This window comes from Castor canadensis, chromosome 1 (genome assembly GCF_047511655.1).
Source record: "Castor canadensis chromosome 1, mCasCan1.hap1v2, whole genome shotgun sequence".
Classification (NCBI taxonomy): domain Eukaryota; kingdom Metazoa; phylum Chordata; class Mammalia; order Rodentia; family Castoridae; genus Castor; species Castor canadensis.
Genome location: NC_133386.1, coordinates 135,851,019 through 135,853,898, shown reverse-complemented (window position 1 = coordinate 135,853,898; position 2,880 = coordinate 135,851,019). Strand labels below are relative to the sequence as shown.

The 2,880-nt window shown below is 31.9% G+C and overlaps 1 protein-coding gene across 1 annotated transcript; it reads left to right on the top strand.

The window, feature by feature from the left end:
- Positions 1-1,598: 1,598 nt before the first annotated feature.
- LOC109676612 (olfactory receptor 5W2-like) lies at positions 1,599-2,531 on the top strand. The gene has a single exon (XM_020152944.2). It carries the CDS (start codon positions 1,599-1,601, stop codon positions 2,529-2,531), a length of 933 nt encoding a protein of 310 aa, XP_020008533.2.
- The last annotated feature ends 349 nt before the right edge of the window (positions 2,532-2,880 follow it).

The following is a 2,880-nucleotide window of genomic DNA, read 5'->3' as shown; positions in this document are numbered from 1 at the left end:
GAAAGGAATTTGGAATAATTAAGTAGAGTGGATCTTTGAATTACATAAGATTTTTTGCATTGATTAGAAAAGGAATGTTTTGATTATACTGTATAGTTAAAGAGTAATTTGCAGTTTTCCTCCTTACATGAATTGATTTGCTAATAATAATGAAGAGGCAAAGCTTGACTTGTTAAAATTGTTACTATGTTTGCAAGAGACAATACTGAACCAGGAATATAACTAATCACACCAAAGCCTGAGGGAAATAGCTTCAGTCTTAAGTCCCAAATGCAACTTGGTAAAATAAAATGCTATCTGCCTACTGTTCAGTTACTGAACACCTGCTTATCCCAGGTAGGTTCATACATCTCCAGATCTAAAATTGTGAAATAAAACTAAGAAAAGTATTTGACAAATTTGTAAGTGAATTATTTTGCTTGGTTAATTTAACATGTACTCAATTTCAATACATTAAAAATTAAATGGATTTTTCCATCCCAATTGGAACACTGAGTGAACTTAAAAATATCGAAGTAATAAAATTTTATTAATTTTTATTTTAGTCTAGCTACACAGGAAAACCTTTGTTTCTTCATAACTGTGAGTACACGTAGATGAAAATGGAACGGACTGTTTGTTTTTATGTCAAAAATCATCAACTCAGTTCATTGCAAAAAACATGCAAATATTCCACACAAACCACATGCAGTATTTGCTTACAACTAAAAAAACATGTAAATATCTACCATCTACATTCTAATTTTCATACATCAATGAGGACATACAAGTATGTAACATACAAAAATACACATAAAAAGGAACTGAAGGCCATATATGTCATAAATATTTATTTTCCTTCATGTCATTTCCAAAATTTAATATAAAATATCATTTAAAATACAATTCACTGTAAATATTTGTGGTAAATTGTTTTGACTCTGCTTCTTTTTAGCTCATGTCTTTGGCCAGGAAAAAAAAAAACTCAACCTTGAGTACAAGAACACTGGTGCAAACAGGTAATGAGTACTGTAGCAAAATCATAATATAAATTTAAAGGAAAGTCTATAAAATTTATTTTACTTCATATCAAATATTAAAGAAAACATACATCATGAAAAGTGACAATAATTTTTACTATTTATAGTAATGAGCTTTTGTTTATAGAACTAATGAAAAATCTTTGAAGCAGTTACGGTACTTTTAGGAAAATAATGTAGTTATTTTGTATCAATGTGAATATTCTGAAGCATAACAAATATTTAATCCTATTACATAGCCTAATCTCTCTAATATCAATGTTTATTTCATATTACTTTGAAGATCAAGTGTACTATATGATAAGAAAAATAAGACCCACAGAATAGGGAACTTGTGGAAAGCCATGTACCTACTCCATGAACACCATGTAGCTTTAGATAAAAGTTTATCAACTGCCTCTTCGAGATCTTTATACATTTAAATAGATAACAATATTTTTAAAGTATCATATGGCTAGGTAACTTTCTTAGAGACATCAAATCAGGTTCTGCCTTATAAACACATTGTTGATATCCACAAAATGTATAGTTACCATTTTCATGATCATTTTCTCAAAGGTATAGACAAGATAAAGAAGAATGGACAAGGGAAATTGCTCCTTATTGACTGAATTCATTCTAGTGGGAATTACCAATAACCCTAAGATGAAAATGACTCTTTTCACCTTGTTTCTATTTGTTTATCTAATTAATATTCTGGGAAATGTTGGGATGATCATTTTAATCAAACTGGACTCCCAGCTTCACACACCAATGTACTTTTTCCTCAGCAACCTCTCTTTCTGTGACCTCTGGTATTCCACAGCAATTGGACCCAAGATGCTAGTGGATACATTTAGCAAGAAAAAATCAGTTCCTTTCTTAAGCTGTGCTCTGCAATTCTTCATTGCGTGTACATTTGTAGATGCTGAGTGTGTGCTGCTGGCAGTGATGGCCTTCGACAGGTACAAGGCCATCAGCAATCCCTTGCTGTATACAGTCCACATGTCCAACAGGGTGTGTGCCCTGCTCATGGCTGGGGTTTACATGGTGGGAATGGCAGATGCTTTGATACATACGACATTGACATTCCAGTTATGTTTCTGTGGGTCCAATGAGATTGACCACTTCTTTTGTGATATCCCTTCCATTTTACTACTATCTTGTTCAGATACACAGGTCAATGAATTAGCAATATTCATTATTTTTGGATTCATCGAACTAAGCACCATTTCAGGTGTTCTTGTCTCCTATTGTTATATCATCTTATCAGTCTTAAACATCCGCTCTGCTGACAGGAGGCTTAAAGCTTTCTCCACTTGTGCCTCTCACTTAACCGTAGTAGCGATTTTCCAGGGAACTGTACTCTTCATGTATTTCCTGCCAAGTACTTCTTATTCTCTAGATCAAGACAAAATGACTTCACTGTTTTACACCCTTTTAATTCCCAGGCTGAACCCTCTAATATATAGTTTATGGAACAAAGATGTAAAACAGGCCCTGGAAAAACTGAAAAATAAAAGATGGTTTTAATTATTGATTGTAAGTCCCAACCTTTTCCACACGCATAGTGATTCTTGTTTTCCTAAAATTTTATGCATGAAAAACAAAACTTTCTCAATGATTTTAATTTAAAAACATATTCTATTAGAGAATGCTATATATTATGTGATTTTAATTCTGAACATCAAAGCATATTTTAATGATATTATTATTTGTAATAAAGCCCAATTACCAGAAAATATTATAGTCCCTGATTCTACTATGTTTCATCATATGTCTTAAACTAATATATAGTGCTACCTCACTGCAGAAAATTTCCTCACCTTTCTAAATTTGTGAGGTTTTTATTCATTCAATGTTTCAATTGTATTAAAATTTA

Bases quoted from the DNA above. Each gene is read 5' to 3' on its own strand.
- LOC109676612 (XM_020152944.2), top strand. From the start codon at position 1,599: ATGGACAAGGGAAATTGCTCCTTATTGACTGAATTCATTCTAGTGGGA.